The sequence below is a fragment of the Choloepus didactylus genome, chromosome 16 (assembly GCF_015220235.1).
Source record: "Choloepus didactylus isolate mChoDid1 chromosome 16, mChoDid1.pri, whole genome shotgun sequence".
In the NCBI taxonomy this organism is placed as follows: Eukaryota; Metazoa; Chordata; class Mammalia; order Pilosa; family Megalonychidae; genus Choloepus; species Choloepus didactylus.
In genome coordinates, this window is record NC_051322.1 from 57,037,362 (window position 1) to 57,053,392 (window position 16,031).

Genomic DNA, 16,031 nt, shown 5'->3' on the forward strand with positions numbered 1-16,031 from the left:
GCCCTGACTCGGGTTTCATTGCGCCCCTCACCTCCATCACTCCACCCCGCCCCCCGGGCTGTCAGGTCAGGCACTGAGAACGACCCGCCCAATAGCAGAAAGGCTGCCTGGCCCACGGCGGCGCGGCCCCTTTAAGGAAGCAGGCGTCCGGGGTTGTGCCCGCGTCGATTGGCGGAGCTCGTAGTCACGTGGTCAATCACGACAGCTGCGGCAGTGGCAGGGCTCCGGCAAAGGCCACGTGGCCCGGGTGGGCGGGTGCAGTAAGTAGCTCCCGGGCAAGGGGAGCGAGTTGACAGATGTGTGTGAGCAGGTACCTGGTCGGCCTCACGTTTTGTGCCTGCTACCTGGCTTCTTACCTTACGAACAAGGTGAGGGGGGCGGGCGCGGGGAGGGGTTGCACGTGGGAGACGGAGTCAAGTAATCTTAGGTGGAACAAATGTAGCCTCCAGCTTTTTATGTTATTTTCCCAGAAGATGATGGACAAGAAGCTGACTGTGTGTGATGCTCCTTTTATTAGTAAGGTTTGTTGGAGGGTAGTGTCTGTTTCATGTTCTGTACACCTCCTGGGAAACAGGATATTTTGACTGGCAGATTCCAGTGGACTTTAATCTTGGACTGTGTAGACTACTTTTAAGGAATAGGCAACAATTGGCTCCTGTTCCCTCGGGAAGGGAAGAGTGGGAGAAGAAATCGCAGGCATCCTGCCTTCTTTTCTAAACAAGCCCCTGCCTCAGAATCCCACAAGATTTCAGAAGCCTTTAAATACAAGACATTACTGCATCTCCTTTCACATCACTGATTCCCAAACTTATTTTTTTAATCCCCATCCCAAGCACTTCCAGTATATTCAAGAGTTTTTCAGTGACTTAATTTTAAGAGTGAAATGTAAGTTTAATTTCAAATATAAAATAAGGTCATGAAATCCTCTTTATGAAGAGACAGAAAAAAAGTGTTGCCGTGAAAAGACAGTGACTGAAAGATAGCTTGACAAAAGTTGAGAATCATTGGTAAACCAAAGGTTTTTGTTTTATTTTGTTTTGTTTTCCCCATAGGATGGGGAAGCTGGCTTGGCTTTGGTACCCTGCATGGATGGGGCATTGCCTCTTGCCCTCTCCTCAGGGCCCAAGCCAAAGGGTGATACCAGACCCAGGACCACATCCCCCACTGTGAGGTTTCTACTGTCCCCCTTCCCTTGCTCCCTTACTCCCCCTACCCCCACCCCCAAAAAAGGAAAACCCTCTTGCTTTCTGGAAAAGAGCTATTAATAGCATTTCCTTATACTTTGCATCTTAGTATGAGTGGCTGTCCTTGGGATATTTAGGGGAAGCTCCTTTACCCTCTCCCCTTCAGTTGGTTTCTAGTCTTGGTGATGGGCCTTTGAAGATCCATTAGTGTATGCTTGCTGGAAGGCAGTGATGGATTTGCAGGCTGGCTCCAGTTATTTGGCTTTTTAGACTCTCTCTAAATCTAAGCTTTTCAATAGGATAAATGTCCTCTTCAAAGGACCGTCTTGAAGATTAATGGAAATAATGCTTATGAGGTGGCTGGCCTAGTACCCCAGCTTGTAGTAAATGCTCAATATGATAAGTGGCAGCTACTCTGGAAGAAAAGAAAGGAAGAGAGGAAGGAAAAACAGTCTTTTGCTTCTTACACGACACAGCAATTAGTTTCTAACTTTTTTTTTTTTCCCTCATGGGACAGGTAGATAAACTAAAAAAAAAGGTAGACTCTTGGCCTTTTGTAGCATCAACTCAGGAATATGTGAATTTATGAAATCCTGGCCCTTTCATTGAACTATTCTAATTTGTCTAGGTAACAATAAGTTGGTGACATCTTTCTGAATTTTTCATGATTGCTTGGAATGCTTCGGCTTAGGACTGCTGGGAAGTGTCAGAGATAGATGGAGAGAGTGGGATAATAACTGCAGAAGGCAGAAAAGAAGGGGAGATGGAGGAGATTGTACAAAGAGGGAGGAAGAGGTGAAATCAAGAGTCGTGGTGAGGCCCAGGTCTGAGTAGGAGAGGTGGCTGTTCCTAACAGGTCCCTGGAGAGGAACTTCGCAGTTCTCAGAAGCATGGACCTTTTATTGCCATGGTTTCAGCTTCTTTTGACAGCCAAGGCTAGTGCTGCTGCTGCCCCAAGGTGGGACTGGATAGAGACCCAATAGGAAGAGACCCTTGTGGTGGAAACTCCCTGGGCATGTTCTTCTGCATCTAGCCTCTGCCAAATTAATTTTCTTTTGAATTAATGAAGATTTTTTGTCTGCAGTAGAGGTGCTCTCAGTTTTTAGAAAACTCTATGATGGTTTCTTTATTTCCATATTTATCAGAGTAGTCTTTTCCTTGAACTGTTCCCCTCTTTTTTTTTTTTTATTTGCAGATGATAGGATCTTTTTTTAAAATTCAGTTTTAGTGAGATATATTCACATACCCTACAGTCATCCACAGTGTACAATCAGTTGTTCACAGTGCCATCGTATAGTTGTGCATTCATCACCAAAATCAATTTTTGAACATTTTCATTACTCCAAAAAAATATATAAAAAAAAGAATAAAAACAAGAATAAAAATATAAGTAAAGAAGAACACCCCAAACTTCCCACCCTCTAACCCCACCCCTATTATTTGTTTACTTTTTGTTCCAATTTTTCTGCTCATCTGTGCATACTTTGGATAAAGGGAGTGTGAGCCACAAGGTTTTCACAATCACGTCACACCATGTAAGCTACATAGGTATACAATCGTCTTCAAAAATCAGTGCTACTGTTGCAGTTCAACAGCTGTTGCCCTCTTTATTTGTGGAAAGCAAATTCAATTTTTTTTTTTTTATCTTGTACATCTCACTTTCCCCCTTCTACTGTTTAAAGGAATGGATGGTTTTTGTTTGAAGTTTAAGGCAGCATGTGTGCTGCTAAAGGAAGCTACTCTAATGTGGGTGGAGAGGAGAAAGGCTTTGAGTTCTGGCTTTTGGGGCCGGGAGTGGCAGAGCCTGGGGATGTGCCCCTCTAAGATGCCAGAGGTCTCTGCGGTGACCTGGGGTCCATCTGTCCCTCTCCCCATCTGTTACAGCTGTTAAGCCGCCAGCCTGGAGGCAAAGTCTGCTTCTGTTCTCCTCCTTTTCATGGTTCCCAAGTTCTTCCTTCTTTTTTCCCAAGAACACTCGCTGCCAGGGCCTTACTGCTTTATCAAATAGCATTTTATTCTGAGCAACATTTTTCATGATGGTGCATGAAAACTTGTTGAAAGGAGAAATTTTTAGGATTTAGATCCCATTTCTTTTGTCACCGATTTCTTTTTTTTACTGTTCTTTAGCCAGGTAAGGTGAGCGGTTCTAGGATTTTCTATCTCCCTCAGTCTCTAGGACAAGGCTAAGCACACAATAAACTAAATAAATATTTTCTATTTTAATGAAGGCCCTTATGGTTGATATAGGACGTGACCCAGATGCTCACTGAATCCTTTCTTGTTTTAGAGTGGAGAGAGGCATATTGAATTATGTGAGCCAGTAGACTTCAGGAAAGAATGGAGGTCCATTTCTTAATAAATATAGAACACAATTAGCCTTAATTGTGGCATTCAAGAGTTCATGCAAGGGGAATTTGGCGTAGGCCAACCCACAGAGAAAAAAACGCACATGTGATCTCATCCAGCGCCAGTCCACTCCGTTGTTTAGATCATGTGAAGAATCAGCCTAGTCCTTGCCTCAGACCAGTTAATGGTTTTAGACTAAAAAAAATTCTTAAAGTGTTCAATTATAGAGAAACTAGAAAAAGATACCCAGAAGGACACAGCACAGTTCCCCCATTCATAAAGTCCTGTAATTCAATTAAAAGACAGTAGAAATATAAGTTGATCTTAGCTGAATTAATGGGTTTTAAAGAAAATCCTTAAAATGCTAAAATATAGCAAAAGTTCTAGGACAACTAAGCTGAATTGGTTAGGAAAAATCCTTAGAATGCAAAAACCAAACTAAACCCTAAACATTAAAGGAAAAACAAGGGAAAGAAAGACTGAGATGTAGTTCTCCTAGAAGGTAAGCTGGACAATAGATAAAGTGGATATCCCAAGAAAACAGACTACATCTGGGGCTTTCTCTAGAGTTGTTGCTCCAGTTAGAAGGCGATGTTTCTGGGGTCTGCTGAGATACCGAGTGTGTGGGCATCCACGATGTTGGACACATCCACTGTGCTCCCCAGTTTCCTCATAATGCCAGCTCCATTCCCCAACCACTGGTGGCCTTGGGGTAAAGCAGGCAGACTTATCTTGTTTTTCTGGCCTGTGATTTTTTTTGGGGGGGATGGGGTGGGTTAAAGGCCTTTTTGATTTGCAAGTGTATTATGTCATTCTTCAGTAGGGATTTCTTTGATTATATAGTCTATCAGTTCTCTATAATTTGACATGTTCATTAATCTGTTTGTTTTTCAGTACGTCCTGTCTGTCTTGAAATTTACCTACCCTACATTATTCCAAGGGTAAGTATCTTTTATGTTCTTTGTACCCATTCGTAGGAAATGTCCAACCAGCATCATTAAAAGTTCTTTAAAATATTTTTAATGACAGCATAGAGTTTTTCATCAAGTAGGCATACTGTTTTTATTTATTTTACTATGCTATTTAAAGTGGGTCTCATTTTTTTAACTATGAAAACAACGTTATAAGGCATTTTTGTACTCAAAGCTGCCAAATTTCTGACTGTTTCTTTTGGACATATTCCTACCTGAGAAATTTGGTTTAAGAGCTTGAACTTCTTTAGTCTTCCCCTTGAATATTAACAAAATTTTTTCCCAAAATGTTTAACCACCTTACATGCCACTTTCACAGAGCATATGTGAAAGTTTCTATAACAGTGTACTTGACGATGACTGTTATTTTTTCTCTTTCTGCTGACTTCATGAGCAAAAGTGGTATCTAATTGTTTTGTCTTGCAATTTCTTAGATTATTCATGAAGTTGGACCATTTGCTTGTGTTTATTATATACTTTTATCTGTTTTTCTGTGAATTGTGTATTTTGCCTTTTACCCATTTATTTTTATTGAGGTTTAAGTATATTTTAAAATTGATTTTAGTGAATCTTTTGTATTTTAAGAATGCCAATCCCTTATCCATCATGTTTATTGAAAGTGTTTTTCTCAATATATTTATTTGCCTTTTAATTTTATTTATAAGTATTTTGATTATTTAAATGTCTTGTTTTTATGTGAACAAATATGTTCATTGATTATTTTGTTGTTCCCTCCATTGCTTTTCTGATTCTTCTTCCCCATCACGAGGTTATGTAGCTGTTTGCCAATATTTCATTAGAGCTTTTTTTACATTTTAATCACCGTCAGTTTATTTTAGTTTATGGTGCAATGTAAGGAAATCATCCTTCCCCCAAAGATTAACAAATTTATACTAACCTCATTTATTGTGTTTTTTGTATGGTTTTTCTTTTCACCTTTGAGTTGTTGATATCCTATATAAAATTATTTTTCTTGGGTCTATTTCTGGAGTACTTATTTGTCCATTTTTATGGAGGGGGTTAGTGCTAAATTGTTTTAATTATCATAGAATTTAAATATATGTTACTGCAAGTCATCCTTCATTCTTTTTTTAAATGTACTTTATATTACAAGCAACATGTTATTTCAGGTGAACTTTAGAATTACTTTGTCAGTTTCCCCCCTCCCCCAATATTTCATAGCAAAACTTTAAAAATATATTTCAGTCAGTAAAGCAGGGATGGTTGTTCTCTTTGGTGAATGGAAAGGGCTTTCTGATCTGGATGGTGCATTCCTTTCTCTTCAGATAGAGGGGCTTGCTTCTAGTACTTGGGTTCCTCCTGTATGGTAATTTTCAGCTAATTGTCCTACTTCCCTCCAGATCAGGGATTCTCACCCTCAGCACCATGACATTTCAGGTTGGATCATCCTTTGTTGTAGGGGCTGCCTGTGCCTTGTAGAAGGTTTAGCAGCATCTCTGGCTAGGTCTGCACCAGACGCCAGTAGCACACATCCCCTCCCCCCTGGTTGTGACAACTCAAAGTGTCTTTAGACATTGCCAAACGTCCTCTGGGGGAAAACCACTCGGTTGAGAGCCACTGCTCTAGATCATACTGCTTGAGGGCACAACCAGTATGTCTGTAAACTGTCACAGTCCCAGAGCTAGCACAGCTCCTGCCACCTCGTAGGTGCTCACTGCTCAATGAATATTGTTAAGTGAACGATGAATACTTTAGTTAACCCTTTACACAGCTGTAGAGCCGGTTTTGCTTCTTGTAAAAAATAAGTTTGTGGAAGGCCAGGCTTGGAAGCACTTTTCAAAGGTGTATGGCTGGAACCCTGGGGCCTCTTAGAGCAGAATTAAGCCATGCTCTCCAAAATAGGTATGTGATCAAGCTGTGGATTTTGTTCTGTATGCTAGAGAGAAAAAAAACAATTAAAAAACTTTTACAGATTCAAACAGGTAAAATATATAAAAAAAAATATTGCTCTGACCATGTAGCCTTAGTCAGCCTGCTAACTTCTCATAAAACATGAAACAACACATAAGTATTTGTCATTGTATTCTGAATGCAATTTTTAGCTGAACTTTCTTTCATACCACTTCTGGATGGAACAGTTGGCCTTATGATAAAAATGCTTGTCTCTGGGTTTCAAAGCCCCGATATTTTCCCTAAAAGCCACAGACTGTAAAGACCCCTCCGTAACTCCTAACCTAGTTCTATAAAAGGCTCAAGTATGTTTCAAGGTTAGAGACTCAAACAATTTATTCATCCATTCATTCGTTCAACAAACATTTTTTGGAGTGCCCACTCTGTTCTATATAGGCACAGTCTTATTCTAATTCTGAAGAGTTTTGCAATCCAGTTGGCAGTGTGGGTAAAAATAAGTAACTGCAGTGCCACGTGAAAAGCACCATAATCCAGATAATTCTGCTTGGCTGGTTCAGTGACAGCTTGACGAAGGAGGAGTCGAGACTGGGTCTGAAGGATGAGCAGGTGTTCACCAGCCCCCAGGGGAGACAGGCAGGGCATGACAGGTCAGAAGGACAAGGTGCAGTGTGCACACACCTGAAGCTCTGGGCGGGCAGTGTGGCCGGAATGTAGCCCCCCAGACAGACAGCCGGAGCTGATCCTGCAGAGGGATGGGTGTGGGCTCCATGTGTCACCGTGACTTTATCCTGTAGTCCAGGGTTCTCCCCTGTAGTGATGCAGCACGCTGGTATGTGGCAGTCACTTCCGGGCTGAGCTGTTGCAAGTCATTTGTAAGTTTGTAGAAAGTTTATTCTGTGTGCTAGATAGAAAAAGAAAAAAGGCAGCGAGGGTGAGAATTATACAGATTCAAAAAACTACTAGCATAAAAATATCACCTGACCAGGTAGCTTAGGCAGTCTGCTGGCTGCTTACAAAATATGAAACGGTACAATAAATGTTTGTCATTATGCATGTAATTTATAACTGGACTTCCCTTCGCATCACTTCTGGGTGACACAGGCCCTGAAATTTATGAATGATTCATCCAAAATAAAAAAGCTGTTAGAGTTGGAACAGAATAAGGTTTTGCCTGTGATATCCCTCTGGCTTATTTGGCATTTTGATTTGCTTTATGGCATGGAGAGGGAGGGGTCTTTATAACCTCTGCATGCTGATGGGCATGTGTCTCATCTGAGCTTTAGGATCCCAAGTGAGTTGTGGCAGAAAAGAGGCTGAGAGTGGCTGCTTATGGCAAAGGGAAGGAAGAAGCACAATTAAAAAACAATTAAATTTGCAGTTTAGAATGAGCCCTCTGTCTGCAGGGTGGGGAATGGATGGTGCAGGACAACTCAGAGACAGGGGACCAGTTAGGGACTAATGCTGTGTGACAGGGGCAGGGGCAGAGGGGCTGAAGGGAGGGAGAGGGAAGGTCTAGGATCACCTCTGGGTTCTGATTGGGCTGATTAGGCATATTAAGAGGACACTCAGGGTGGGGAGGGGGAAGTTCAAGTTTATGCCTTAGGCATGTTTAAATGGTGAGCTTGTGGGATTCCGGGTGGTGGTGTCTGGGTGAGAGCAGGGGTTTGGGAATCGTCAGTGCCTGGGCAGTGGGAGAAGCAGTGGCTGTGGGTAGTTCAGGAAAAGTCTGTAGTAGGAAGAGATCATCAATGTCAGCACTCATCGGAACTAGACTCAAAGGAAAAGTAGAAATCAAGAAGGAAGTCTGAGAAATGGGCTGGTAATTAGGAGAGAGTGAGAGAACAGAGTTCTTAGAAGGGTTAAATGTGTGTGTGTGTTGGTCATCAAACCTGCCAGGGCTGGATAGTGTTTGAGAACATAACACTCTATTAAATTCACCTTGGTACTTATCCATTTCAGGTGGCAGACTTTAATTGGTGGACTTTTGCTTCATGTGTCATGGAAACTGGGCTGGGTGGAGATCAACAGCAATTTCAGGTATAACAAACTCTTCCTGTGTGATTTGTGATTCATACCCTGCTTATGTTTTATATTATTTAATTTCTTTTGGTTTACACAGGCAAAAGAATATAGAATCACTATGAATGAGTTATTAAATCAGCTTCAAAGTTTTTTCGCAAATTTTTTATTTTGAAATTATTTGCAACTTTTAAAATAGTACAGAGAACTATATACCTTTTACTCAGATTCCCAATTGTTATTATTTTACCACGTTTTCCTTTATTATTTTCTCTAGATATACATGCACATATTATTGTTTTCTGAACTATTTGAGAGTAAGTTACAGGCAAGATACCTCTTTACTTTTAAATTCTTTAATGTGTGTTTCCTAAAAGCAAGGACAATCTCTTACATGTGTATAGTAGAGGATATTATGTGTGATCGGTATAGTAGCAGTCCTAGGAGGGCCATGGTGAATGCTAGGAAGATATTGATATAGGCGGATGGCATATGATAATTATAAGTTTAATCGTAGTTTAGTGAGTCGAAATCATTTGTTTTGGGTTAAACTAATTATCATATTCAGTCCATTCTAGGCCCTTTTGGGATCATTTGTATAGTAGAGTTATCAAAATCAGGAAATTAATATTGACACAATACTATTTACCTAATCTACAGACCATATTCATATTTTTTAAATTAAATTCAGTTTTATTAAAATACATTCGCATACCATACAATCATCCATGGTATACAATCCACTGTCCACAGTATGATAACATAGTTATGCGTTCATCACCACAATCTATCTCTGAACATTTTCCTTACATCAGAAAGAACCAGAACAAAAATAAAAAATAAAAGTGAAAAAAGAACACCAAAATCATCCCCCCATCCCACCCCATTTGTCCTTTAGTTTTTATCCCCATTTTTCTACTCATCCATACACTAGATAAAGGGGGTGTGATCCACAAGGTCTTCACAATCACACTCTCACCCCTTGTAATCTACATTATTATCTAATTGTCTTCAGGAGTCCAGACTGCTGGGTTGGAGTTTGGTAGTTTCAGGTATTTACTTCTAGCTATTCCAATACATTAAAACCTAAGAGGTGTTATCTATATAGTGCATAAGAATGTCCACCAGAGTGACCTCTTGACTCCATTTGAAATCTCTCAGCCACTGAAACTATTTCGTCTCATTTTGCATCCCCCTTTTGGTCAAGAAGATACTCTCAGTCCCACGATGCCGGGTCCACATTCATCCCTGGGAGTCATATCCTGTGTTGCCAGGGAGATTTACAACCCTGGGAGTCAGGTCCCACGTAGGGGGGAGGGCAGCGAGTTCACCTGTCGAGATGGCTCAGTTAGAGAGAGAGAGGGCCACATCTGAGCAACAAAGAGGTACTCAGGGAGATTCTTAGGCACCATTACATGCAAATTTAGACTCTCCTTTGCAGTAACGAGCTTCATAAGGGCAAGTCCCATGATCAAGGGCTCAGCACATCAAACCGCCAGTCCCAATGTTTGTGACAACATCAACACCAGTCCAGGTGAGGATGTCCAACACATCCGCACCTTCCCCCAGATCCTCGGGGCTGGGGAGGGGGAAGCTGTAAATATATTTTTTATGAAAACAACTTTACTCATGTTTCCTTAAAAGCAGTTTTATTCTTACTTTTGTCTTCTTCTATTTTTTTTTTTTTTTTTGTAAGGACTAGTAGAACTGGGTGAAGTCAAAAATTCTCAAGATTGTTTCCCTGGAAGAAGTTTGAGAACCACTAGACACTGTTGTCACTTGAACTCTTGTGACACGAGGTTCCACCCAGCCCACAAGATCTGGGTGCATGCCTGGTTTTACTACCTTGCTAAGCTTAGAGCCTTTACAGCTCTATCTTCTGCAGTTGCTGAGGTGGTTTTACAGCCCCACATATGACACCAGCTCATTTAAACTTCTTGTCAAAGATCCCAGTGTCTGGGCTTTTTGTGGATCTTGTGGTTAACACCTATTGGCACAGCTCAGGATTTCTGGTGACCACAGGTCCTTGGCGAAGGGAAGTTCCAGATGGCTAGCAGCAAGGACCCGGAACTAGTGTTCTTTCATTTCTTCCCAAGCTGGGGCTGTTTGCTGTGGCTGCTGTTACCTGTTGGGCTTGTTTTCTTATTACGTCATTAGGGAACTGAAGCCCAGTGAACTTGTGCACATAGCAGAGGTTTCCGCTCCAGTAAACATTAAACGACAGCAGGAAGACAGTTGGGAGTTCCAGAGATCATTGTGGGGGTGGAGTGGGGTGGGGTCCCAAACTGGTATTTCATAGTGTGTGCCACAGAGAACTCATTTAAACTGTCCTAACCTGGCACACAGTGGAATCTTAGGGTCACACTCAAACTAGTCCCAGAACTTGGCATGCAGTTCTTGTGATAAAGGGGCCATATTTGCCATGTCTCTGGCTACATCATGTGCTGACTCCACAAGAGTGAAGACCAAGTCACTCTCCTCCCAGGATCGTCTGCCCTGGCGATTGCTTCTCACCACCTAATCTTGGGTGATGCCCTTGAAACCTCTGTCTTGAGAAACAAAGCATAGTTTTCAGCCTCAAGTTTGTTATTATATGGCAGCTACTGTTGTTGCCAAGCCATTGGAGAACATTGGAAGTGGTTTTTCTAACAGATATTGAAGTCCTTCCCTGATGTCTTCATCTATTTCCAAAATGCGATGCTAACAGAACATTGTGTCCTGTTTTAACTGAGTGGACATCTCTTAGCACAATGAGCCCGTGGCACCCTTTACGGGATTCTCTAACCAGTCCTGAGGACAGACTCAGGTGTGACTTCACTGTGGTTTCTGACACAATCCTACATTTCCTGTATTGCCAGGCTATGGTTGAAATAAAAACACTTGGAAAGTCATTTTTAACCTATTTGCTACATTTTTTCCATTATAAATGAGAGCAGATTTTTGACTCTCAAGTATTCAAGTAAGAGACTTTAGAAGTTAAAAATTCGATGCCATAATGCCTTTGTGGCCAGAGATTTCTAACCTAGGAAATAGACGCCCCACCTCTTAATTTTCCACTGAGGGTGTATGTTGGAGGATATCATTAGTCTTTGATAAAACCTCCAATCTACTCAGTACTGTGCTTAAAGAAACAAACCATTAGCCAATTGGTTAGGGTCCAAGTGTACATTTTTTAATACATTTTTATTGTGAAGTTTAACATATATACATAATGGTGATAACTTTCAAAGTACAACTTAACAAGTAGTTAAAGAGCAAATTTCAAAGAATATCATGGGTCACAGATCCACAACTTTAGCTATTTCCATTATTGTAAAATGTAACATACATCCAAAAAGGTGTTATCTTGCAATCTACAGCTCAACAAGCAGTTATATAGGTAATTTCAAAATTTTATCGGTTATATAGTTCCACAATTTCAGTTCTTTCCTTATTATGCAATGTAGGGTATATACAGAGAGGTGAAGACCTTCAAAGCACAATTCAATGAGTAGCTATAGAGCAAATTGCAAAGGATGTTATAGGGTACAGTTCCACTGTGTCATTTACCTCCTTCCAGCTATTCCAACACCCTAGCATCTAAACAAATATATGTATTTATATAAAGTTTCAGTATTCATAGACCTTTGTTAAATCTTATCTTGTTTGTTGCTACCCCTTCCTCTCACTTAATCCCTTTCTCCATCTTCAGGGGTGTCTAGGCAGTTAGCACCCTAATTTGTTCATATTGAAAAGGGGGTGTCAACAGTATGGGGAAGGTGACTGCATCTGACTGTTATTTTTAAAGAGGCTGTTGCCTCTGGGTTTTATGACTTGTCTGGCATAGGAACACTCTGGTGGATTTAAGTTTCTGTGAGATGAAACTTAGTGACTGTTTTATAGAATCTCTGATAGGGACCTATTGGGGACTGTTTTATTAAGGTCATGGTGTACTATGGCCATTTGGGGTGTCTAGCTAGAACTTGCATAAGAGAAACTCCCAGGATAGCCTTTCGACTCTTTTTGGGATCTCTCAGCCTCTGTGACCTCAGCTTGTTACCTTTCTTTTTTTCCTCTTTTTGGTCAAGTAGGCATTTTCAGTCCCTTTTTGCCAGGGCCAGGCTCATTCCTGGGAATCATGTCCCACATTGCCAGGGAAATTCATTCCCCTTGGAGTCATGTCCCTCATGGAAGGGTGGTTAATGAATTCATTTGCTGAGTTGGGCTTAGAGAGAGAAAGGCCACATCTGAGCAACAAAAGAGGTTCCCTGGAGGTGCCTCTTAGGCATAATTAAAGGAGGGCTGAGCCTCCCATTTGCAAGCCTAAGTTTCACAAGGGCAAGCCTCAAGTCGAGGTCTTGATTTATTAAGTAGTGGGTTCTTAATTCCACTTAATATACATTCCATCCAAGATAAACAGTCAGTTTCTTACATTATCTTCACTTAGTTGTACAGTCATCATCACCCTCAACTTTAAACAATTATCATAACATTATAACATTCCAGAGCTCTTATCAGCTGCGAATTATTCATCCCTAGTATTAGTGTAGTTTTGGTAAGATATTCCTATTAAACTTAGTCTTTAATATGTAATGGGTAGTTTTTCCATATACCACTCTGTTGTTAACCATACCTTGTAAGTATATCATGCTAACACTTATTTAGGTTTCTGGTGCTACTCTGTGGGTTACATGCCTTTAAACAACCATTTGAGAACATGTTCATCTTCAATGAGTCACTGATACTTACAGTCCCATTAACGAACCATAGTCACACCTGACCATTCCAATACCATTAAGTTCATCCTCATTCTCATATCGTTACATATTAGATTATCACTCCCCCTTCACTAACTTCTGTCTATCTCTAAGTCCCCTATATTCTACATTATAAGACTTATTTAACATTTTTCATGGAGTTCACATTAGTGGTAACATACAACATCTCTCCTTTTGTGTCTGGCTTATTTCACTCAGCATTATGTCTTCAGGTTACATACATGTCATATGTTTCATGACCTCATTCCTTTTTACTGCTGCTTAGTACTCCATGGTAAATATATACTATATTTTATTTATCCACTCATCTGTTGAAGGACATTTGAATTGTTTTCCTCTCTTGGCAATTGTAAACAATGCTGCTATGAACCTTGGTGTGCAAATATCTGTTTGTGTCACTGCTTTCAGATCTTCTGGGTATATACCAAGAAGTGAAATTGCTGGATCATAGGGTAACTTGATATCTAGTTTGCTGAGGAACTGCCAGACTTACACAGTGGCTATATCATTATACAGTCCCACCAGCAATGAATAAGAGTTCCAGTTTCTCCACATCCTTTCCAGCATTTGTAGTTTCCTGTTTGTTTAATGGCAGCCATTCTTACTGGTATGAGATGGTATCTCATTGTTCTCTTGATTTACATCTCCGTAATAGCTAGTAAAGCTGAACATTTTTTCACGTGTTTTTGGCCATTTGTATTTTCTCTTCTGAGAACTGTCTTTTCATATCTTTTGCCCATTTTGTAATTGGACTATTTGTACTATTTGTATCATTGATTGTAGGATTTCTTTATATATTCAAGGTATTAGTCTCTTATTAGAAAATATATTTTCTCCCATTGTGTTGGCTGCCTCTTAACCTTTTTGACAAATTTCTTTGAGGTACAGAAGCTTTTGATTTTGAGGCATTCCCATTTATCTTTTTTCTCTTTCGGTGCCTGTGCTTTGGGTGTCAGGTCTAAGACGTAACCTCCTAATACTAGATCTTGGAGATGTTTCCCTACATTGTCTTCTAGAAGTTTTATGGCACTGGCTCTTATTGTGGTCTTTGATCCACTTTGAGTTCATTTTTGTATAGGGTGTGAGGTGGGGGTCCTCTTTCATTCTTTTGGATATGGATATCCAGTTCTCCCAGCCCCATTTGTTGAAGAGACTGTTCTGTCCCAGTTCTGTGCATTTGGAGGCCTTATCAAAAATCAGTCAACTGTAGATCCAGGGGTCTGTTTCTGAGTTCTCAGTTCTCTTCTGTTGATCAATATGTCTATCTTTTTGCCAATACCATGCTGTTTTGAGTATTGTGGCTTTATAATAGGCTTCAGCTGCAGGAAGTGTAAGTTCCCCCACTTCATTTTTCTTTTTTAGAAAGTTTTTAGCAATTCAAGGCTCCTTCCAAATTATTTCCCTTCCAAATAAATTTGATAACTAGCTTTTCCAAATCTGCAAAGTAGGTTGTTGGAATTTTGATTGGAATTGCATTTTATCTGTAGATCAGTTTGGGTAGGATTGATATCTTAATGACTTTTTGTCTTCCTGTCTGTGAACACAAAATATCTTTCCATCTCTTTAGGTCCCCTTTTATTTCTTTTAGTAAAGGTATGTAATTTTCTGTGTAGAGGTCTTTTGCATCCTTGGTCAAGTTTATTCCTAGGTACTTGATTTTTTTAGTTACTATTGTCAATGGAATCTTTTTCTTGAAATGACCTCTTCCATTAGGTCATTTCTAGTGTACAAGAACATTACTGACTTACGTGCATTAATCTCGTATCCCACTACTTTGCTGAATTTGTTTATTAGCTCATGTAGCTGTGTCATTGATTTCTCAGGGTTTTCCACATAAAAGATCATATCATCTGCAGATAATGACAGTTTTACTTCTTCCTTTCCAATTTGGATGCCTTTTATTTCTTTGTCTTGCCTAATTGCTCTGGCTAGCACTTCTAGCACAATGTTGAATAACAGTGGTGACAGCAGGCATCCTTGTTTCATTCCCAATCTTAGGGGGAAGGCTTTCAGTCTCTCACCATTGAGTGCTATGCTGGCTATGGATTTTTCATATATGCCCTTTATCATATTGAGGAAGGTTCCTTCAATTCCTACCTTCTGAAGTGTTTTTATCCAAAAAGGATGGAGAGAACCTAAGATGGCGGCTAAGAGAGACAGAGCAAAAAAACTACTCCATGAAGAATACTAGATAGAGGCCAGAAAGTGACCGAGGACACCAGTTCCAGCGATGCACCAGCTGGACATGGTCTGCTAAATCCACAGGGACTGTGCACTTGATGAAACTGGGAGCGTGCGTTCTGAAATGAGTGAGTGAGCCTGCTGAATGTCTGGCAGCCACGCTGCAGTGTGGGGAAACCATGGGTTGGCATTTGGAGGTGGACTAGTTCTTTTTTAAATAAAACCCAAAAGCGGCTGCAGATACAGCAGCGAGAACCACACAGTGAAGTGTGGCAGGAAAGGGCTGTGCGAATGCCTCAATATCTGGCGTGGAAGATATCCTTTCACGCACCCACTGCTAGTTGTCTTGGAGCAAAGAGGGCAGAGGTGAGCCAAAAGGGGAAAAAAACCATGCCCCTTGCAGCTGTCTTCCCAGCGGGCTGGGAACGCTCCTGCCCAGTGCCGGAGCCACAGCCCAGAGCTGCGTCAAGGGACCCAGTGTGACTGGAAGTGTTTCCAGCAACACTGTGCAGACGCCACAATATCAGGTGTGGACACTAGCCTTTTGTGCACCCACAGCTAATTGTCCCAGAGCTGGGAAGACGGAGCTGTGTGAAAAGGGGGAAATTAACATGCCCCATTCAGCCATCTTTACAGCAGGCTGGGAATGCCCTTGCACGGCCTGGTGGCCCAGGGCTTCCCTTGAGGGATGGCGTGCACTT

At 40.9% G+C, this 16,031-nt stretch overlaps 1 protein-coding gene across 2 annotated transcripts in view; it reads left to right on the forward strand.

Moving 5' to 3' along the window:
* Nucleotides 1-241: 241 nt before the first annotated feature.
* The window catches only part of TMEM241 (transmembrane protein 241), a 168,160-nt gene continuing 152,370 nt past the window's right edge, over nucleotides 242-16,031 (forward strand). For both annotated transcript variants that reach the window (XR_005212224.1, XM_037806171.1), the window contains exons 1-3: nucleotides 242-368; nucleotides 4,425-4,471; nucleotides 8,333-8,410. Coding sequence is in view for 1 of the 2 variants with exons in the window: in XM_037806171.1 (XP_037662099.1) it covers nucleotides 297-368; nucleotides 4,425-4,471; nucleotides 8,333-8,410 (197 nt within the window). In the remaining variant the exon portion in view is untranslated. The remainder of the gene's footprint in view (nucleotides 369-4,424; nucleotides 4,472-8,332; nucleotides 8,411-16,031) is intronic.